This window comes from Rattus norvegicus, chromosome 3, assembly GCF_036323735.1.
Source record: "Rattus norvegicus strain BN/NHsdMcwi chromosome 3, GRCr8, whole genome shotgun sequence".
Classification (NCBI taxonomy): Eukaryota; Metazoa; Chordata; class Mammalia; order Rodentia; family Muridae; genus Rattus; species Rattus norvegicus.
Window position 1 is genome coordinate 120,846,476 of NC_086021.1, and position 22,500 is coordinate 120,868,975.

At 42.5% G+C, this 22,500-nt stretch overlaps 1 protein-coding gene across 9 annotated transcripts in view; it reads left to right on the forward strand.

The window, feature by feature from the left end:
• Fmn1 (formin 1) overlaps positions 1 to 22,500 on the forward strand; it is a 384,534-nt gene that overhangs the window by 291,031 nt on the left and 71,003 nt on the right. For all 9 annotated transcript variants that reach the window (XM_063285290.1, XM_039106467.2, XM_063285289.1 and 6 more), the window contains one exon: positions 11,674 to 11,766. In XM_063285290.1, coding sequence (XP_063141360.1) covers positions 11,674 to 11,766 — 93 coding nt within the window. The remainder of the gene's footprint in view (positions 1 to 11,673; positions 11,767 to 22,500) is intronic.

Below are 22,500 nucleotides of genomic sequence, written 5' to 3' on the forward strand. Positions count from 1 at the left end.
CATCCAGCTGTCTCTGCCCGCTGGCACTGGGGTTACAGGCTCTTGCCACCACATCTAGCTTTTGCATGAACACTTGCAGTCTGAACTCATGTCTCCGTGGTTGCGTAGCAAGGCTTTCACCCATTGATCCATCTTCCTAGCGCTGTCTGATCCAATTTGATGAAGTCCCTATCAACAACGAATTTCTTTTGGCTTCACAGTTCCAGATGGATATAGCCTACTATGGCTGGGAATCTACAGCCCTAGAAATCCCAAGACTGGCTGTTTACATCACATGGTCAGTCAGAAAGCAGATAGTGGACAGGAAGTGGGCTAGATATAGACCCTCAAGTTCTTCTCCCATTAGTCTCTCTCTTCCAGTAGAGCTCTACCTTCTTACTGTGCCACAGCCTTCCAAAACAGCACTGCTAGCTGAAGGCAGTGTTCAAGCATATAGCCTATGGTAGGCCTTTCCTGTCACCTAAAAACAAACTCTCTTTGACCTACCTGTGCTTTAGCCATTCTTTCTCCACCTTAATTTCATATATGTATTGAAAACTTAATTCTGGACATACATGACTACAGGGTGGGTCTCCACCTAGCCCATCCTCCTCCCTTTCTGCATACTGCTCCCTGCCCCCACTTAGCAGTGAACATAGTGAAATCATCAGTGACTGTCATGGCGGCAGATTCACCAGTCACTTCCCTGTCCATCTTCTCTGATGTTCAGCAGGACTGTATAGAGCGGTATGTGTGCTTTGCCCTTCCTGCCCGTACTGTTTTCCTCTTGCACTGTAAAATTTTGCGCTCCTCGTTTTTCATTTTTCCTCACAGCTGGCCTCTCCCACAGTGTCTGCATGCCCCAGGCTGTGTGATGAAGCCCTTCTCCTCTCTGGCTACAGTCCCTCCTTGGCAACTCATCTATTGCTGGGGCTTTAAATACCAACTTTATGTCAATGACTCCCTGGTGTGTATTTTTGCCTCAGTCATGTGTCCTCAAGTGCATGCTTTTATATACACATGAGTGTCTAGTTAGCATTTCAAGCTTAACATGTCCTGAGTAATACTCTGGATTCCCACTCTCAAGCTTGTTCATGACCTGCTTCCTTACTTCAGCTAAAATCTCCAGTCGAGTATCTTCATGCTGAGGTGTTTCCCGACTTCTTTAAAGAAAGCTCTAAGCCCCCTATGCTTATGGAACCTCCTGATGTCCTTTCCCCTTTGCAGACACTAGAACCAGCCGCCCCAGAATATCGTCTGATAAATCTCTGGAGTCAGAGATCTGTTTGTAGAGACACTTTCCGTGAAGATAAGGTCCGGGCACAGGACAGCAGGAAACCAAGGGGAGGTCTCTGAGTCCTTGTGATGTATACCGCAGTGCCACATCTACACGCTTGAGTGTCATTCCTGGTATTCCCTCCTCCATCACTCTCTTGGCATTTCAATCTCTTCTGTAAGTTGTCCTTTCTGGATAACCTTTCCCAGCCCAGACTCAGAGATTAGCCTCTCGAATGTTGGGATTAAAGGTGTGTGCCACTATGCTCAGCCTTAGAAGATTTCATATAGCAAGAAACTAATAGTCAGAGATACATTAAATAATTCCCCATCCAGTAAAGTATATGGAAAACTGAAAATAAATAAATGTATCTGTCACGGCCAGCAATATGAGAGGCTAAGAAAGACCACATGATGTGTTCAGGATCATTTAGCCAACAGTTCCCAACCTTCCTGATGCTGTGACCCTTCAATACAGTTCCTCATGTTTCTGTGTCCCCCCAGACATAAAATTATTTTTGTTATTTCTTCATAATTGTAATTTTGTTAGTGTTAGGAATTATAAATATCCGATAAGCACGATATCTGATATGTGACCCCTGTGAAAGGGTCATTTGGCCCTAAAAGGGATTGCAACCCACATATTAAGAACCACTGATCAAGATGGTGGATCTGTTTTCAAAAATAAAGGAAAGATTTTAAGGAGTATTATTTTGTAATGGATAGTTGTTGATGTCTATCTTCGTGTGTGTGTGTGTGTGTGTGTGTGTGTGTGTGTGTGTGTGTGTGTGTGTGCATGGTGTTTTGCAGTAATGTTTCTAAACTGTTATTTTCGTCATTTATTGTTGCTGTTGTTCAATCAGGGTTGTTGTTACTGTTGCTGTTTGGAAGGTGGTGCATGTTGAGAGAAGGCAGCAGAATGGAACCCAGGCTGCCTTGAACTCATGATTCCCCTTCCCTCTGCCTCTTTTAATTACGGGATTACAGGATTCTGTGCCATCATAGCCAGGCTGTTGCTAATTTTTTGGTGTGAGTGGGGGGTGGGGGGGCGCATTTATGTGAACTGTATACAGGCAGGATGCTACAAAAGCCAGAAGAGGATGTCAGATCCTCTGGAACTCAAGTTACAGGTAATTGTGAGCCACCATGTGGGTGCTGGGACCTGAACCCAGTTTCTCCACAAATGCATAGTGTTCTTAACCACTAAAGCCATCACAACTATTTGTGTTTTGACTTTTTTCTTTTATTCACTTTACATCCATATCATAGCCCCATTCCCTCCCTCCTTCCCAGTTTCCTCATAAATTTCCTCCCCATCATCCTCTCCCCTTCTCCCCAAAGAAGGAGAGCCCCCACACTGGGTACTACCTCACCCTGTGACATCTAATCCTAGCAGGTCTAGCCACATCCTCTCCTAATGAGGCCCAGCAAGGCAGTCCAGGTAGGGGAAAGGGGATCCAGTGGCAGGGGACCAAGACAGCCTCTGCTCCATTTGTTAGGTGACCCACATGAAGTCCAAGCTGCACATTTACTATAAATGGATAGGGAGGGGTCTAGGTCCAGCTCCATCCTCTATTGGATGAAGCCTCTTAGGCAACAGTCATGCTAGCTTCCTGTCTGCCAACATAACAGAGTATCCTTAATAGTGTCAGGGGTTGGCTCTCTCACGTGCGATGGGTCTTAAGTTGGGGCACTCATTGGTTTGCTGTTCCCTCAGTCTCTGCTCCATCTATGTCCCTGGGCATCTGTGGGCAAAACAAATTCTGGGTTGAAGGTTTTGTGGGTAGACTGATGTCTCCTTCCCTCTGCTGGAAGTCCTGCCTGGCTACAGGAGGTAACCACTTCAGTCTCTATATCCCTCTCTGGTAGAAAGCTAAGGTCACCCCCGTGCACTCTCCCTATCCTCCCTGACCCAGGCCTCCAACTAGTCCCTAGAGATACCCCCAACCCTCACCAATTCTCATTCTCACTCCCAGCCCTCCCCACACCTGATTGCCATCCCTCTTTCTTTCCCTCCTCACCCCCACTCCTGCCCAGTTCCTTCTCTCCATCCACCTCCACTAGTGTCCCATTCTGAGTGAGATTCATACTTCTTCCCTTGAGATCCCCTTCTTACCCAGTTTCTTTGGGTCTGCTGATTATAACATGATTGTCCTGCACGTTCTAGGTAATGTCCACTTATAAGTGAGTACATATCACATGGGTCTTTCTGACTCGGGTTTACCTTACTTGGGGTGATATTCTCAAGTCTCACTCATTTGCCTCCAAAACTCATGATGTCTTTGTTTTTAATAGCCGAATAATATTCTATTGTGTAGATGTACCACAGTTTCTTTTTCTGTTCTTCATTGAGGGACATCTATGTTGAGGGATATCTATGTTGTTTCCAGCTTCTGGCTTTTACAAATAAAGCTGGTACCTAGCAAGTGTCCCTGTAGTTTAGTTGCGCATGCCCAGAAGTGGTATAGCTGGATCTTGAGGTAAAACTATTCTTAGTTTTCTGAAAATCTGACAAATTGATTTCCAAAGTGCTTGTACAAGTTTGCACTCCCACCAGCAATGAAGGAGTGTTCCCCTTGCTCCACACCCTCACCAGCAGGTGCCATCCCTTGAGCGTTTGTTCTTAGCCATTCTGAGGGGTATATGATAGAATCTCAGGGCTGTTTTGATTTGCTTTTCCCTGATGACCAAGGGCATTGAACATTTCTTTAACAGCTATTTGGCTATTTGAGAATTCTCTGTTGAGAATTCTGTTTAGCTCCATACCCCAATTTTAATTGAGTTATTTGGATTGTTAGTTTTTAATTTCTTGAGTTTTGTGGGAGGTTTTGTTATAAATTTTGGATATCAGCCCTCAGTTGGCTGTAGGATTGTTGAAGATACTTTCCCAGTTTAGGCTGCTGTTTTGTCCTATTGATGGTCTCTTTTGCCTTACAGAAGCTTTTCAGTTTCAGGAGGTCCCATTTATCAATTGTTGATCTTAGTGTCTGAGCTGTTGGTGCTCTGTTCAGAAAGTTGTCTCCTGCACCAATGTGTTCAGGGCTATTAACTTTTTAAATGTTAACAAACTTTTAATTTAGTTGTATTGCCTGCCATTCTCTTATCTAGTTCCAGCTGTTTTTAGAAGAATTCTATTTGTTAGCACATGTTGCTATATTTTGTAGACAGACTACTAATTACATTTCATTTCTTAAGTATTTATATGTCACATGGTTATTCTCCAGTTCTGATCCACTCTGATCCACATATATTATAACTGCAATGAAAATCATAGTGGCACTTAAGATCCTAAAATTCACCTTCAAAAAGGAACCCAGATAGGATATTTTTCTTTTACCAGTTCATTTTAGCTTCAGTTTAAACCTGACTTTTAATTACCATTTTTGTTATTTTTATGAGAAAAATATAATTTACCCATTTAATATATATAATACAATGAAGTTTAGTATTTACTATTTAGTATTTAGTGTGTTTGCAGAGTACTATAGCCAAAATGCATTTTAGAAAATTTTTAGAACATTTTTTCTACTCTAGAAAAACATGTTGTATGTCTTAGTCAGCACCCCACTCCCACCCGTGCCCCTCCCTCCCTTCACCCTCTCTCTCTCTCACTCTTACACACACACACACACACACACACACACACACACACACACACACACCTTCCTCTTCAAGCCCTAGGCATTCCTAATCTATTTTGTCCTTTTGATTCTGTTTATTTAGGCCGTTTCAAGTAGAATCATACAATACATGGTATTTTGTCATTGGCTTCGTTCATTTGGAAGTGTTCTCAATAGTTTATCCATATTGCAGTTTGTATCATGTCATTATTTTTTGTGATCAAATATTTCATTATGTATAGGAGATGCATTTTATTTGTTCATCCACCATTTGGTGGATAATTGGGTTATTTCTACTCCGTGGGATACCAAAGCAGAAAAATCAACATAGTGTTCTATCGAGCCTTGGAGGCAGAGGTACCATGAGTTTACTGATACAAAGCAGCACATACATGCAAAAGTTTATGTCATCGTCGTATCTGCAGTATCCTGATGTAACATCCCAGTCCAGACTACATATGGCTAAGTCCTATGTGTTGTTTCCTAATACACAGTTCCCACTCATTTTTTTTTAACCCACTTTAGAAACAGATGTTGCTCTTGCATGGATAGTCATTGGGAGAAATAATTTGCATGTGGTACTAGCTGACTTCCTGAATTACAGCTAAAGAAACATCGCTGGCTGCATATAGATTGTCCACAACTGGAACTTTGGTGCACAGCTGTCTAACTTGAACCTAGAAACCTGGCCTCTGGAGCGCTACTTAGCAAAAGAAAAAAAAAATATATATATATACATATATATATATGTATATATATAGTTTGATGTGTGAAAAGCATGAGGAGAATGTTGTGCATCCTGTTAACTCTGACAGTAAAGATGTGTAGACATAGCCATTACTAGGTGCTGTGTAAGAAGAGTCAGGGCTTTCCCTACGGTGTATGAGGGAAAGAGTTTAGTCTTCTTTCACTGACATCCCCCCAGTACCTGGTCCAATTTCATGCACATCAATATGTGCCCAGCAGATATTTGCTAAGTTAATGTATTCATTAAGGAAATCCTTTGTAATGAACTCCTTCACCAAGTATCAGATACTTTTTACAATCTGGCTCCGATTTCTCTCTCCAAAACCCACCAATAGAACACAAAAGGTCTATAAGCAAACAATTTGATATGCTCCTATGCTAATCCTCGACTCTGACTGGTCCTTTGAGTGTGGAGCTTGTGGAAAAGACAGATCCTACAAATCTTAAGAATAAATAGAACTCACCCAGTGGAATTAGGTAAGCAGAGAGAAGACAATTCCAGATTCACAAAGCATCAATTTTACATACAATGTATTTTGGCTTTGCAAAGTCTTGATAAAATCCTCAGCAACACGCACAGATACACACAGACACATAGACACACACACATACACACACACCACATTCTGCCTTCACACACACACATACACACACACCACATTCTGACTTCACACACACCCCACATTCTGACTTGAGTCCATATAGCAATATCACAGTAATTAATAATATTTTTCCATGTACTTTGATAAAAACACATATGATTTTGACCAATTGTATCATTGTTGCCTCTGTGTTCTTCTGACATACATTTGCTTTTTAAAGGCGCCTCAATGAAATTTATTTTTAGGAGTCAAAAACCAAAAATAGATAACCATCAGTCTGGTTGTAGAAGCTTCACATTCGAAATCTTAAAACATTCAAGAACATATTTTTTTCACTGCAAGAAGTGAAAATTGCTTGGCCTTTAAGTGAGAGTCTGATTTTAGTGGTTCTCTATTATCCCATCGTGCATTTTTGTATTTCCCTGTTCTTACTGACCACTTATTAGTACTTAACTCTAGAAACTAATGTCTTTTACAGTTGAAAGCTTTACAGAGAGAAAAGAAGGCAGACTTGGTTTTAATGTTGGAGGTCCTGGCACAGACTGTGTTTAAGGCAACTTTGGTGGTCTGGCAAGACTGTCTAGTAAGTAGTCTTCTAGTTGGACAATGAGTGGTATTTACGAATTTGTCCATGACCTCTCTTCTTTGTGCCCCTTCAGTCTCCAGTGTCATCATTAATTAGTCTTAGGTCTCCCATTTGTCTGTTAGAAAGTGTCCTGGGTAAGCCAAGTTAATAAATTGGAGCGTGTGAGCTGCTGGCCACCGGAACATGTAACTGTGCAGGGGCAGTTGGAGTGCAGCCTTCTCCTTTGATCCTGTGGAGAAGTTTAATTCCAGCAGGTCGCACGGGAGTCCCAGCCTGGCGGGGTACAGACGGGTCTTCTGAGCACACCCATGGGACTGCTGTCATGTGTCCTGGTTTTCCTTTCTAATTTCTAAAACAGAGGACTCCAAGACACGGAGAATTGTTTCTCAAGTTTTCTCAGCTTTCCAGAGAATTTGCCAGCATTTTTCAGTACATTCTCAGGATAGGTGGTAAGATCTCAGCAAGGGGATGAGAGGCATTACTCCCACCTTCTAAACAGGAGATCTGTAAAGTGATGGAGCACCCAGCTTCTTCAGCGTTTAGTCCCCAGCCCTCAAACCGTCACCTTCCTGCTGTGACGTGTTTCCCGGCAAGTTTTACTAGGTCATCATAACAATACACCATGGTTCAGTTGTTTGCTGATGCTACACTCTCTGAAAACTATTTTTGTGCATGATCTCAGGTCATACAGGAAGAAAGGGGCCATCATTTGCAGTTAAGACAAGAAGCCACAGCCTACCTGAGCTTAGGGAAGTCTTAGTCTAAGCACAGAGTAATATGGCCCATGAACTTTGAACAGTTTTATGGCCATCCCATTTGTCACTGTATTAGGACAAAAGAAGAGTTACAGTAACCAGTCTTTTCATTTCAGAAGTCCGAGCCTTGCTTTAGTGATTATGAACCCAAACTCTTTTTACTTTGCTTAGAAAAAGTAACCTTTCCAGGCATGGCGGCACACGCCTTTAGTCCCAACCCTCGGGATATAGAGTCAGGCGGATCTCTGTGAGTTCAAGGCCAGCTTGGCCTACAAAGTAAATTTAAGGAGAGCCAGGGCTCTTAAACAGAAAAACCCTGTCTAAAGAAACCAAGAAAAGAGGGAGAGAAAGGGAGAAGCAGAGAGAAGGGGAAAAGGAGAGGAGAGGAGAGGAGGAGAAGAGAGGAGAGGAGAGGAGAGGGGAGGAGAGGAGAGGGGAGGAGAGGAGAGGAGAGGAGAAGGGAAGAGAGGAGAGGAGGGGAGGGGAGGGGAGGGGAGGGGAGAGGAGAGGAGAGGAGAGGAGAGGAGAGGAGAGGAGAGGAGAGGAGAGGAGAGGAGAGGAGAGGAGAGGAGAGGAGAGGAGAGGAGAGGAGAGGAGAGGAGAGGAGAGGAGAGAGAACCCTGAAGGGCTCGCCCATGCTTTCAGTTACTTCTCATTTCTAAATGATACCATGACATAGTATTTGTGCACACAAAAATAATTCTAAAGATAGTTACTGGAACTTGAATGTCCCTAAGAGTTTTTTGAATGTAAAGAATCAATGATTTATACTGTGAGAAATGGTATAGCTTTGTGTATTCTCAGAGTCTAACAGCATATCAGGGGAAAAGCATATCATTCTGAAAGTTCATTGTCAAAGAAAGATTCAAAGCAGAAATTGTTCAAAGTGTATTAGGCCAGTCGTCTGTGCACTGGTCTCTATGCCCGCTCAGCCGGTGTGGTCATCTTTGCTACTTTACTTACGCTTTGTGGGAGGAGATGATGAGCAGTGCTGGGGTCAGAAAGGTTCACTAAGCCAGGGGCTGGCGAGCCGACTCAGCCAATGAAGTGCTTGCAGGATAAGCATGAGGACCTAAACTTAGCTCACCAGTACCCGTGTCAAAGCCAGGCACAAAGTGACAGCACTGACCTGGAGACCCCGAGCTCAGAAAAGCAAGGGCAGTCAGATCCCAGCGCAAGTCAGTGGTTCAGGGAGAAGCCCTGCCTCAGAAATAAGATGGAGAATGAAGGGCTGGAGAGATGGCTTAGTGGTTAAGAGCACTGATTGCTCTTCTACAGGTCCTGAGTTCAAATCCCAGCAACCACATGGTGGCTCACAACCATCTGTAATGGGATCCGGTGCCCTCTTCTGGTGTGTCTGAAGACAGCTACAGTGCACTTATATACAAAATAAATAAATAAATCTTTAAAAAAAAGATGGAGAATGAAAAGAAGATGATCAGTGTCAACCTTTGGCTTTCACACACACATGCACTCATATATGAACACATGCACACACATGTACACATACACATAAACATGTACACACACATAACATACATACACAAATGAATTTTTTTAGAAACAATAATCCTTTTTAGATGGACTTGGTACCACCCATTATGACATTCTCACATTTAGCCCTGCCCTGACTCTGTCATCCAGTTCTGTTTATTCAAAATGTGTCCCAGCTCTGTCTACCCCCCTCCCCTTTTTTCTCTGTCCTCTGGCATTGCTCAAGCTCAAAGCACTTCTGTTTCACTGTTTCAGCAAGTGAATAATGATATTGGTAGGTATTTTTACCATTGTCCAAATGGTTTATCTACTCAGAAAACAGGAAAGACAAAATCTGATAATAGTAGAAAAGCTATAGAGTACTTTTAATAGAGAAGACCAAAAATACTTTCAAAGAAAGGTGAAGGTGTTCAAATAAGTATGCTTTTTGTTTGTTTTTATAACTCATATATGCATTTGTTCGGTGAGCATGTGTGTGCACACATGCAGAGACCAAAGAACGATTTTCAGGGTTGGTTCTGTCCTTCCACCTTGTGAGCCCAGGTATCAGAGTCAGGGCAATGGGTATCGTACCAAGTACCCTAATACACTGAGCTCCAGAAACAAGCATTTTGAAAAGGTTTGGCTGCTTTTGAGGAAAACTGTTCTCCATTTGTTCCAAGGTAGGATTTGTATTTGTCACCTTGGTGACTAGCACTGGGACAGTTGTAGTAGCAGACATTCTAGCCAGAGGTCTTAGAAAGCAGAAGTGCTGGTGGAAACCTGAAGTGGGGTACTCCTGGACTGGGATCTAGTAGCCCCAAGCTATGACAAGTGTTTGGAACCTTGTGAACATGTGTCAGGAAACAACACAGATCCCCCAGTCATGTCCCCATCTCGTCTCCCGACATACTTTAAGAGTCTAGAAATCTGGTTGCAACTACTGCAAATGAAAGTGTCAACTCCCTCCTGTGATATCAGCACTTGAGAGACTGAACTAGAGTTCAAAGCAAGACCTTCCCGAACAGAAAAAAGTGTCAGGTGACTACTTGCAGAGGACGCCTAGTAGCTTTGCTTGTAAAAACACACCGAAAGGCTGGGTAGGATGTTTCTGATGTAAATAAAAGTCCCTCCCGAACTGCTCACTTCCAAAATGCCTTTCTTCTGTGTTTATAGAATCTTCCAAGATGTAAAGTAGACATTTCTACACACACACACACACACACACACACACACACACACACACACACACACACACATGCCTCTTTAAGACTGGATTTCATATGGTACAGGTCTGTGAGGCTTAGCAGACCCTTATAGCCAAGTCCCATCTGCCTCAAGCACTTTGCAGGTATACACTCTACAACTAGCTGTTTCTCTGTTTTACTTTAACTAGGTAGCATGATATGCTTATGATAAAAATCCAAGGCTTTAATTTGGTTTCCCAGACAAGGGTTCATCAGTAATTTCCAGCCATGACCAGTAGTTAAAGCCACTGGCCAGAAGCATACAGAAAACATAGGAAGACATCTTTTGCCTGAGTTAACCATTCTTCTTGATTATTGTGGTTTCCGTGTAACCAAATCTGGTTCAAGGCACCCTGATTATCAAAGGAGCAATTGTCTGAAGCAGATCTAGTGAACATATTAATGTGTTAGTGAAGCTGGAGGTGACCGCTGTAAGGTCGAAGGAACCTTACTCTGTAATGCATGTGCTGAAGATTCAGTAGGAAGAGTGCGGCAGGTTAGTTTATGATCTTGAAAGGTTGCACTCCAACCCAGCAAAATGGAGGGCATCTAATTGCTTTCTGAGAGTAATTCTTATCACCCTGTAACTCAGGCCCCTCCCTCCTTTTCCTCATTGGTCAAGCAATGGGGGGTCAAGGAAGGGGGACTCAATCTTAGCCATCGCCTACCACATATGTTTATTTCTCCATCAAAGCCCGCAGGTGGGTTTATTTCTACATTTTGTATCCTATTTATTTTAAAGCTTTTAAAGGTAGGTTTAAGTGTCCCAAGCCTGCTGGTCACTAGGCCAGTTTGACTAGTACTTTTCTACTCTGAGCTTGTAGTTTGGGTAAGGAGAGATAGACTTCAGTGTAGCAGGTGGGGTCCAGCGTTTTCTGTCCCTCTCAATGAGGCAACATTTACACTGACACATTCATCTTGAAAGTGGACCTTTGGTTTGTTTGCTTTAAGTGAGAGGCTTGAAGAGCACAAATAGTGCTTCCTAACCGGAACTGGAACATGCATCGTGAAGATTCTTTAACCCAGTGGTTCCAGGCAATTTACATTTGTGGGAACTTGAGCAAAATCTCTTTCAATCTGTGGATCAAAGATGGTGAGGGACCTTCATTCCCTGGAATCAGTCCTTAAGTACCCCCACCTCCCATCATGAGGAACAGAAAAGCAGAATACTTTACCCAGGACAAGGCACAGATCTTTTGGTGAATGGCTAAAAGGAAGGCTGCACACATCCCTATCCCAAAGACGTGCAGTCTGTGCTCTTTTTCCCCATGGAGTTTGGTTAAACTGATTGACAAGGAATCTGTACAATTGATAATGAAACACAGTGCCCAAGAGGCCCTCAGCAAGTATGTTTTCTTGATTAAGTCTAATCTACACCTCTCTTTGCAGCAAGCGAGCAACAGATGAGGCTGGTGTGCAAGGAGTCCCCAAGGGAGTACCTACAGCCTTTCAAGGACAAACTGGAGGAGTTCTTCAAGAAAGGTAGGAGGCTGCTCGGCTGTACCCCCACTCCCCCCATTGCCCCTTACTCGGCTGGGTCCATGGTCCATTGTCCAATGGTGGGTTCATCCTCAGTGTAGACTGAGCTGTCTTGTATCTTCTATATCACCTTGTGAGGACATTTCATCCTTTAATCATTCATTGTTATTCCTGCTTTTGAAATATTTTGAGGGAAAACCTTCCTGTCTCTTCTGGATGGTAGGTGTCCTTGATATATGTTAACTGACCCCAGTGAGTACATGTAAGGCTTACGTAGTCCCGCAGCTTCAGATTGATGGTCACCCTGACAGGTGGATGGGGATTATATTCCTGGTCTCAGGAGCATGGCAACTTGGAAATTTGAAATTTGTGGTTGTTTGTTGTGTTGCTTTCTTTCGTTCATTTACAGAGAAGCAAACTGGGGCCCAGTGAATGTCATCATCCTACTGCTTGGCTCCCATTGGCTCTTTGGGATCCCCGGAAGATTCAGCACTTAGAAACCTTTGCCAGTTCTGTACCTTCCTCCATATTTCTGGGAGAACTAAGATGCTTTTATTGATCAGGTTAACGCACGTGAAAATACAATGCTTCTATGCACTTCCTATTTTAATTTCACAAATTCAGTTTAAGATTCAAAAGAAAGCTAAATATGGGATTTTTGAAGGAAGCTCTCTGTTTTTACTAGAAAGCCAGGGGAAATGCATGCAGGGACTGTTGGGGAAATTTCAACATGCCATTTCCACTACCAAATAAGGCCACGTGATGTTACACCATCTGGGTCAATTGACAAAGTATGGCCAAACCACCTTGGAAATTAGCAGAGAAATTCTCAGTCTGTGAGTCACAGGAACGCTGTTCCAGCTGCTCTCTCTGTGCAGAGATCTCTGTTCTCTCCTCTCTACAAGACCTTGTTTCCATGAAGGCAGAAGGCAGAGTGGCTCTTGTTGAGCTTCATGTTTGATGGGAGTAATGGATCAGGCACAGTACCATTTAGAGAGCAAACAGGGACACAAACGTTTTCTACTATGTGACTATGAATAGGTAGGGTTTTTTTTAGTGTAATTCATCAAGGTAACTGTGTTGCTTTATGGACTATACCATATATGCATAACCCATAGAAACTTCGAACTGGAAGATACTTTCTCTTTCTTACCTCTAATTTATGACTGTTTCTTTTCACATATGTAAACTGAACTTGAAATGAGGTACATATAGCTACATTCTATCCTTTTTAAACTTTCTATTATTCTATAGCTAAAAAAACACACACATATATATATATATATATATATATACATATACATATATATTGGAGTTTTAAAAGAGCCAGTATCTCGATACATTGAGAATTCTATTATTTTGATGAAAAGAGATAAATTTGAATAGGTCAGAACCTTGAAAACCTTTTTTTTTTTTTTTTTTTTTGGAGCTGGGGACCGAACCCAGGGCCTTGTGCTTGCTAGGCAAGCGCTCTACCACTGAGCTAAATCCCCAACGAAAACCTTTCATACTTGGTAAATGTACTACGTTTCTCAGCTTAAGGAAGGAAGCCATAAAGTAGTTCTTGAGAATTTCAATTTGTTTTCGAGTATTTTGATCATAGCCACCCCAGCCCCAGCTCCACCCAGATCCATTCTCTTCACCCTCACTTTCCTATTTAACTTTTGAGTTTTCTTCTTTTTAAAAAAAAAGAAAGAAAGAAAAACCGTTGGGCGCAGTTTATGTTGACTAATCTACTTGGGTGTGGGGCCTGCCAGACTGCATTCCACCATTGAAGATTATTGACTCTTCCCCGCCCAATAACCATCAAATGCTAATAGCTTCTTAGCTGTCCACGGGCTCTCATGCCCACCCCAACCATCGTTCTGGGATTTCGTCTGGCTTGATCTTGCACAGATCTTATGCATATTGTCACACTCTATATGAGTTCATGCGTGCAACTTCCCTGTTGTATGTGTAAACCACTGTTACAGTGCCAAATGAGGCCGTGATTCTGTAGTTTAGTGGTCTATAACCAAGAAATACATGACATGTTATCCTAACATGGTTCAGATCCTGGAGCTTTGCTAACTTGCTGAATACACAAATGGGAATATCTCTTGATTACTATTAGGGCAGTAAACAGTAGTTCCTTTGGAAAATAGAAAAGATTTATTTTGGATCACAGTTTAATTCAGGGTCACTCAGCTACATTTCCCAGGGGCCCCATTGTCCCTGGGCTCCATTGGGCTGTGTTCGGCAGCGCGTCACGAAATGAGCTCGGGGAGAAGACACTACTACTTTGTTTTTAAGTGTAGCTGTTTCTCTGACTAGTAGAAAACGTAAAATTCACTGCCCACCACAAATAGGCATTATTGACCTTGGATAATCGCATTTTATGGTGATTTTCATGCGATTTAAGTATAACATTTATCTGATTCCACATTCTCAAAATCAGTAGCACTATCACATGTGCTTCTAAGGAAAATACTGCCGCTAACCCGGCCTTGATGTAGAGCTCATAAAATATACCCACGTATCAGAAATGCTGGACTGTGAAATCTCCACCAGTCCGGGGCTTTATGTGTATGCGATATGCCCCATATGACGGTAAACTTGGGCAAGAGGAGTCCTTCTCAGACGAGTTAGGAAATGCATCCCAGGCAGAGGGAGCACTTCAAGCCTATAACAATCAAAGAAATGGATAAGACTAGGTGTGACGAAATCATAGGCTTTTTGTGAAGAGGGAAAGACATGTAAGGAGAAGGGAATCGCCACAGGATTTGATGAGGAACCTGAGCTTCGTATTATAGACAACAGACAGTAGTGAGAAATACCACGCACAGGAATGGCACGTGCACGCTGGGCTGGGTATCTTGTTTACTGAAGGAATCTTAGGGGACTAGATTTCTTTTGTTAGTAAGAATATATTTTATAACGATCAACAATATAAAGTTAATTGAAGGAGCAAAAGACTAAAAAAGAACCTGAGTAAAAAACTATGGTGAAGGAAGGAAGAAAGAAGGGAGAGAAGGAAGGGGAGAGGGAGGGAGGGAGGCAAGCAGGGAGGTGGGAAAGGCTGTGTAAGCTGTGTTAGGAGCATTGACAGAATAAAGCAAAACATGAAGAAAAGATAATGCTCCCTTCTTTTGCCTGGAAACCTGGTTAGATCCTTAGGAGGAGGACAGTGAAATAAAACTTTGGACATGATGCCTTTGCTGTGCATGTGTGGCACACGGGTAGAGATGCTGTGTATGGGTGAGAGCTGTGTGATACTGCAGCACGATGCTACCATCCAAAGCTTTACACTCAAAGAATCTGTGATAGCGTTACAAAGGAAATAAAAAATTATTTTTATGTTTCAAGAAATTTATGTTTATGTTAGGCCACACTCAGGGCTTTCCTTAGCTGCCTGTGGCTACAAGTAGTTCAAAAGGGTAGCAGTTTAGGACATAGGGGTGAACGTGACAGTCCAAAGGCAAGATGTAGAATAAAAAGATTCCTCCAAGTATCACAGCAGATGAGTTTAGGATCATATTAGAAGCATAATTGAGAAAGTATGCTGTGACAAGAGCCTGTGTGGAGTGTTTAGCCAGAAAGCTAGTTTTCTGTAAGGGGTCTTCTCACTCAGAAAATATCAAGCAATTAGGGTTTGGGTGTTTTGGTTTTTTCTAAGCCTGAGAAGCATTGTGACTCAGTTGATTCATGATTAGAATTACTTGTATATAAGCAGCAATTCAGCCCTCGTAATTTTCCATTTGTAAATCACATCCTGTTACCACACTCGGATGAGATGATGTGTTTGTCTTGATCATCCTTCCTTTCTCAGAACACTCTTAAATAATGTTGACAGAGCCATGTACTTGTTCTCAACTAATTTTCATTTCCTGAGCTAAACAGAAAGAACTTTTAATGGCACTTTTCTGGGTTTCCATCCCTGTGGTGTCTAAACCCTTTTCCCTTCTCTTCCACAGTAGGCTCTCGTGGGTGCCAATTTACAGTGCAGGTCTAAGCAATCTCGTGCAGCCATTTGTTCGTTTGGTTTGAGCTTGCACTTTCCCACCCTCAGGTCAAACATGGCCAGTAATGACGTGGCCTTCAAGACCACGATGCTCACATTAAAAGTCCCCATAAACATAGCAGGGATCCTATAATTGAAAGAAGCCACAAAGCAACTGATTTGATCCTAGGTCCAGATCTTATAGGTGGTCTTTCCTTGCTGTTAAATTGGCCGTTTGTATTTATAGCTTAGGCAGGGAAGGCTATAACTAAAGCTGGCCCTAATTCCAGCACCCTCCCACGCTTGGTCTTATCTCACGTTCTGCTACCCACAGAAGCTGATAAATTTCAACCTGACTCTGAATGGTTAATTCTAACTCTGCTTCCTGTGTGGTTATTTGGCCAGATAAGATAATAGGTTTTTTTTTTTTTTTTTTTTTTTTTTTTTTTTTTTTTTTTTTTTTTTTAGTGTCAAAAAACCTTTCAATTAAATACTATTACTCTACTACTACAACCACTACCACCACCACCACTACTACTACTGCTGCTGCTGCTGCTGCTAAATAATACAAAAACCCCAATAATTTTACCAAGTAAAACAAAAAGCAGTAAGTCTGAGTCCCCACACTGAGTGCAGAGTCCCCACACTGAGGCAGTTCCCCACACTGAGTGCAGTGTCCCCACACTGAGTGCAGTGTCCCCACACTGAGGCAGTAAGTCTGAGTCCCCACACTGAGTGCAGAGTCCCCACACTGAGGCAGTTCCAATGTACAGATGCATAAATATTCCACGACAGCTGAGACTATGACTGTTGGACCCTATATCCCTTTCACTGAGCCTGTAACACAGCCTCAGCCTGACCTTTGGTACAGAGCTGTCACTGTCTGTTGAATGTGTGAACAAACACCCTGAACTGGGTGAAGTCCCTAGAGGGTGTGTGTTTTCCCTCGGTGGCTTTCTTGTTTAAATCCTTTCAGGATCAGAGAATCCTGATAGTATCTGGCAAGAAATATTTTCAGCCTATAATTCACAGTGCTGGTTAGGTCTCTTCCCTATCAAAAATATCTTTTTTGGGTATATACATCTACTAAGTTATTTTGTAAAAGTCTTAAAGTCAAATAACATTGACAAGGGCCAAAACTGAACCTCAGAACAGAGCAACAGCAAACCACAGTCGGCCTTGTCATTTTGACCTCCAAACCATGGAAGTAAACTTGAGTCACAATTTTCAGTGACTGTGACCTGGAGTGTGGCCTCTGAAAGAAAGGAATCTTCACTCAGCACATGGAGGAAAGGGACAGGGACTGGGCCAGTGTATGGTACTCCCGGGCCAGGGTATGTACTGTGAGTCTCAATACAATTCAAGAAGGCTGGCTTCAGGTGTCATCAGACACATGTCCTGTGTCACAGACATGTCCTGTGTCATGAGTGTTTGGAAAGTGCAAAAGCCACCTTGGAGGCTTTCTCATCAGGCTTTCATCTGCAAAGTTTAGCTTACATCTTTTTATTCACTAATGTAAGTTAGTGTAAATGTAAAGCTCAGTAGAGCAGAGAATGACCTCTCTCTCTCTCTCTCTCTCTCTCTCTCTCTCTCTCTCTCTCTCTCTCTTTCTCTCCTACATGTATCTATACATAAATTATTCAGAGAGCTCTCATATGTATATGAGCATCCACTTGGCTTTCAGTAACTCTAGTTCTCTTTTTATTTTTTCATCAAAATTCAGTTGTAAAAAGAAAAATGTCTAAATCTTTTAGATGTATCTGGAAAAAAGATAAAGAAGTCTGTAGACAAATTTCACCATAGTTTTAAAATTCTATATAAGCTACTAGTCCAGGACCAAATATAAATAACTCTCAGAATTGCAGAATGATTAGATACCTGGAAATCAAAGTATAGCTTCTATCACTATGAGCAATTCCAAGAAGAACAGTCACATGCTGATCACTTAGGATTTGGCAGTAAAAGGTATATCACAAACTCACTATCCACTCTTCATCTAAAAAGCTTAGCAAAGCTTTAAATAATCTATCTTTCTCATTACAATACTAGCTCCAAAGTTGTAGCTTTTACCACAGACAAAATTCTATCGTATCTACTTATAAAAGAGTTCCCAGGCATGGAACAATGAAAAAGCATGTAATTAGGAAAGTTGTAGAAACTGCTCGTAAAACATAGGAAAAGATTCCACTCTTAGGACAGAGGTCAAGCAAGGTAAATTACCCTGAAATTTCATCTTCTACCTATTAGATTAGCAAGATTACATAAGTTTGAAGGCAGAGTATGTTGGCTTTGTCGTGAGATGTCATTCTAACACATTGCTTTTGTTACAGTCCATTTAGAGTTCAGTTTATGAAATAGCGTCATCCACCGAAGTCCAGTGTATGCTTCTTGAAGGAAGATGTGCCATGCTGACGTGGGAATGATGCTGGCCACATTAGGGTGGGTCTTCCCACCTCATGTAACCTAATAGCATAATCCCCTACAGATGCGCCCAGAGAGGGCTGTTCAGTGGTTCCTGATCAAGGTGACAGTCATTATTAGCCATCACAGTATCTTACCTCTTACCTTTTCTTCCCTAGTTACCTAAGTCTGGTCCTCTAGTTCTAGCTCTTCCTTTACCTTCTGATACAGGAGTGCACTGGCATCTATGTGCTCATTCCAGGACAAGTTAAGGGATGTGCTTCCTAAATTACCCTAACATACAGTATCTTCCATGCCTATCCACAAAGGAAGACCAAATAACATTTTTTATGTCTTAATATTATTGTCAGAATTTTACCTATTAAGTAGGTATTTGCATTAGCCTTAAAAAAATCTAATTTGTGCTCTTACTCCCTCTTGCTCTCACTTTCTTCCCCCTTTGTCTTTTCTCTCCCCATTCCCTTCCCCCTTCTCTTCACGTGCTCATGGCTGGCCTCTCCTCCTCCTCCTCTTCCTCCTCTTCCTCTTCTTTTCTCTCCCTCCCTCCCTCTTCCCCCCCCTCTCTCTGCCCCTCTTAACTCCCCTCCCCATTCCATGAATAAACTCTATAATAATAAACATGGTGGAGCAGTCTTTAATCCCAGTACTCAACAGGCAGAAGTAGACAAATCTCTGTATGAGGCTAACCTCATCTACATAATGAGTTCCAGAACAGCTAGGGTTATATAATGAAATCCTATCTTAAAAATGAGGAAGAAGAGACAAAGAAAGGAAGGAAAGAAAAAGAAAAAACTCTAATTTGTTGTTGTTGTTGTTGTTGTTGTTTTAATAAAACAGGGTCTCATTGTAGCACAGGCTAGCCTCAAACTGACCATGTAGCCAAAAATCATTTTGAACTCCCGATCCTCCTGCTTCTACCTCTGTATTAGGGATTATCTCTGGCTTCTTAACTCTAATTATTGAAAGACAGTCTTTTGCCTCTGACTTTAAGCAATTTCTCAGAACTTCCCACAAATGAGAGATGGTGGTTGGTGGTATAGTTTGGACAGACATCAAGTAAATCCTGTTAACCGTTCTAAAATGTCCTGTGCAGCCACAGAAATTTAGACACACCAGGTTCACACCATGCCCTCACCCCTCCAAGTGTGTGAGACTGGATGCTTCCGTTGCTTTGTTGGAACATGGACTAAAACATAAATTCATTTTTACAGACGTGAGCCAGGCCTTGAGTCATGCAAGCGTTAACGAATTGCTAGGATCCAGCTCATGGTGTTGAGTGTCTCTTTGTTTCCTTTCCTCATGGGAAAAGTCAAGGTCCTTCGATTACCGTGTCTTCCTTCAGATGAAGTAGAAGCTGGGGAGGTGTGAGTTAGCCTTTCTTTTTGTGTACCCACTTTCATCCACCGTGGATACTCCCTCTCTGTGTGTCACTGGTTTCTTTAGGGAATACTATAAATGCATTAAGTCGTATTTCCCTGAGACTGGGTTTTATTAACCTATGAAGTTGTCATATTTCTATTCAGCTACAATCGCTTAATTTTCTTTTCCTGTCATGACATCATGTGCGCTTTAAGTTAAATTTTAAAACACAGTTACTTTTTTAAAAAATAAAGTAATGCATCTTCATACTCATATACTTCAATTTTATATTATTATATGAGAGGCATTGAGAACTAGGTTTGCAATATACTACTGTTAGCTGCAGGAGCTATAAAGTGTGTGTGTGTGTGTGTGTGTGTGTGTGTGTGTGTGTGTGTGTGTGTGTGTGTGTTGTTGTTGTTGTTGTTGTTGTTGTTGTTTTGGATGAAGTGGAGGAATCATTGTACTTCAGATTAGAAGACCTTGTACTGATCACTGACCTTATCACTTCATGTCCCCAAGTCTCTGCTCAGATTTATAAATGCCTCTGAAAATGCAGGTTTCACATTATTAAACAGTGTCACCAGGAAGAATAAAGTGAGACAGCACAGACGTGTAACCGCCATGTAAACCGTAATACCTACATCACTGTCTCCCACCGGCAGCCTCGGAGGGAGGGTTAGGCTTTGGTGCGGGGTGGTAGTGGTGCTGTGTGGCTTACCAGCTGAGGTGTATTGCGTCACTGCAGCACTGCAGCCATCTGTTGAGCCTGCTTTTGTCATCTCTCATGTTCCAGCCAAGGAAACTGAGTCTGAGGGGTTGGGTAACTCACTCTGCGTCAGTATGACCTCATCCCCAGGGTTATTCCATGCCATACTTGTAACTCATTTTCCCTGTGTGCCAAGACTGTTTTGTTGGTAAGAGAGATACTTTGTATCTCTCCAAATGAAATAGAAAAATGTCAGAGTAGACTAGCTATATAACCCAGGATAATAGCTTGGTCTTGGGCAAGCCTTTCTAGAAATCTCAATTAAATAAAAAATAATTATCTTCCTAACAGTAGCAAACACATATCAGTGGTGATTCTAAAAGGGGGAGAGGGCGATGAACAACGACTTATGTTGTGGAGTCAGTACTCGGCTCTGCATCTTGCGTAATGGTTGTTTTTCTTATAAATTACACCAAGTAATCGTTGGCCCAGCCACCACTGCCCCTTGGGATTCTCACCAACTCTGAGGAGCGTTTTCTTTTGTTTTGTTTCTTTGTTTTTCACTTTAGGATTTTTTTTTTTTATTTACAATTTAAAAAAATTTAAATTATGATATAATTATATCACCTCTCCCCTTCCCTCTCTCCCCTCCAACTTCTCCCACATACCCTCTACTCCCTCTTGAGTTGACGGTCTCTCTTTCTTGATTCTTATTGTTATAGTGTATGTGTGTATATATTTAAGCATAAAAATGTAAGTCAGCCACTGAGCATGTTTGGTATGGCTTATATGTATGTGATTTCAGGGCTGACAACTCATATGGGATAACCAGTTAGGGGGCCCACCCTGGAGAGCCAATTCCCTCTCTTTAACAGCAGTCATTAGTGTTATAGTTCCTTGTCTAAGGATGGGGGACCCTATGAAATGCCCACCTTCTGCATTGGCGTGTTTCTTGGTCCTGCCGTTGGTCAGGTTTTGTTTAGGCTGCCCTCTGGTTGAGCTACCACAGATGTAGCTTCCCTGTCATTTCCAGGAGACACCGTCTCACTGCAAACTTCCTGGTCCTCCGCTCTTACAGTCTTTATAGTCTCTCTTCCACCGTATTACCAGAACCTGAAGGCCAGGAGTTGGGTTATAGATCTGTCCACTGGAGCGGGTCAGTGGATCTCTGTTTTATGACCAGTTGTGGTTTTCTGTGGTGTGCATTTTCTTCGAAGAGAAGCGTCTTTGATGTGCAGTGAGAGCTACACTTACCTGTGGGTATAAAGGTAAGTATTGCAGTCCAGTTAGGATTACGATGTCTAGTAAAGTTACAGTAGCACCATCTACTGACCTTCTAACATCAATGACCTCACTAGCCCTGGGTTGGCCAGGTTTCCAGTACCAGGCATGAGTTCCCAACTGAACTGACCTTAATTAGACAGCTCTTGTTACCACCAGGACACGAGTGCCACGGTTGTACCTGTGGGGATTTCTTGTCACACTGGTCATTGTCATGCTTCTTAGGCATCACCGATGGGTAGGACTCTTGATCGTTCTCCTTCCTTGGCAGCTTACAGAACTCCTCTGCTGGCTCTCAAGGAAGAGGCTTACAGGTTTGATCCAGGTTGACTCTCCAGAGTCCTCGAATCTCCCAAGTCCTGTGTCTAGAGTTTTCAGTCTCTGAGAGGGAACCAAGGGCAACAGCCATTGGCATACATTGCCCAGTAGTCACTTGGACTACCCTGACCAGCGGCTTGAATGAGGGTTCTCATGCCAGGCACTGGCCTTTTTTGTTACTCTCTGGCTCTTGTGGGGAACCTTGTCAGCCCAAGTGGATGAGTTGATCTCACACACACACACACACACACACACACACACACACACACACACACACAGACAGACACACACACACACACACACACACACACACACACACACACTTTAGGTAAATATAAAATAGCATGAGTCTTTAGCGTTACCTGTGTCTCTTCCCCACCTCCCTTACTGCAGTGGCCTCCCTTCCCTTCCCGAGTTGAAACTCCTCTCTCCGTCTCCCCCCTTTCCCACTTCACTCATGGGATTTGTATCCTGCTACTCTGTTCTCTAGGCCTCACCCACGGCCCCTTTTAACTTTCTTGGTTTCTGTGGTTACTCCAGGATGTCAGGATGTGTATACTCCTTCTCACTTCTGAAGATTTGGGACTAAGAACCACAAATGGGAGGGAGCAAGTGGCATCTGCCTTTTCAGTGAACTATTTTCTAGTTCCCCTGTAGGGAGGTTTTAATG